General features: G+C 54.4%; 1 protein-coding gene across 1 annotated transcript in view; it reads right to left on the bottom strand.

Annotated features, from left to right (window-relative positions):
* Window positions 1-234: 234 nt before the first annotated feature.
* LOC130587536 (cilia- and flagella-associated protein 45-like) overlaps window positions 235-917 on the bottom strand; it is a 5,578-nt gene continuing 4,895 nt past the window's right edge. The window contains exon 8 of the mRNA XM_057388517.1: window positions 235-456. Coding sequence (XP_057244500.1) covers window positions 235-456 — 222 coding nt within the window. The remainder of the gene's footprint in view (window positions 457-917) is intronic.

Genomic DNA, 917 nt, shown 5'->3' with positions numbered 1-917 from the left:
AAGTGACCCTCAGAGCCCCCTCAGCGTCCCTCACCCCTCAGAAAAGGCGGGCTCGCTCGGCGCCGCGGGGGATGATGGGAAATGTAGTTCCGAGGAACAGCCGGGGGCCGTTAGCGCGCACAGAGCCGCGGGGGATCATGGGAAATGTAGTCCGCTGAACAGCCAAGGCCCGTTAGCGCTCTCTGAACCGCGGGGGATGATGGGAAATGTAGTCCGCTGAACTGCCAGGGGCCGTTAGCGCGCACAGAGGCGCGGGGTATGATGGGAAATGTAGTCCAGCTGTGGGCGCGGGAATTTAGTGTTGCCATGGGAACGGGGGCACTTGTTGAGGAATGGAGGAGGGGTTGCGTTGTTGCCGTGGGCCTCACGGTTATTCTCAGAGCTCCAGGGGTCTCTGCGGTCCAAGAATCCAYAGATATCAGTGCCAGGGCCAAGGGGTCTGTGAGTCGCAGGGGTCTTGGGGGTTCTCGAGGCTCATGGTCGTTCCCCGGGGTCTCGGGGTCCCTCAGCAACCGCACAGAAGGGTCCTGGGAGAGCCCAGGCCAGGGATTGAGCTGTGGAATTCCCTCTGTGTCCACAACAGCTCTGCCAAAGCCCAGCGATGCCCTTTGGGCTCCCTGAAATCCCCTCTYCTGAGAGAATTTGTGCCAAGCATTCCTGGAGGGTTTCCATCCCATTTCCTCTCCGAGGTAAAACCACAGATTTGGGAACAGAAGAGGAGCAAAGCAGAAAAAAACCCTGTTTGCTCAGAAAACATAATTTATTGGAAGATTCAGTCAAGGGATGTGCTGGTTTGAAAATAAACCAKCRGGARAAATGAACCCCACACAAATACCTTGAGAGATATATCAGGTTGGAATTTAATTACACAAATAATTGGTATCTATTACAATTCAATAGAAAGATTGCAGTAAATG

The sequence above is a fragment of the Malurus melanocephalus genome, unplaced genomic scaffold, assembly GCF_030028575.1.
Source record: "Malurus melanocephalus ecotype Western Australia unplaced genomic scaffold, MMel_1.1 scaffold_2058, whole genome shotgun sequence".
In the NCBI taxonomy this organism is placed as follows: domain Eukaryota; kingdom Metazoa; phylum Chordata; class Aves; order Passeriformes; family Maluridae; genus Malurus; species Malurus melanocephalus.
This window is presented reverse-complemented; position numbering and strand designations above follow the sequence as displayed.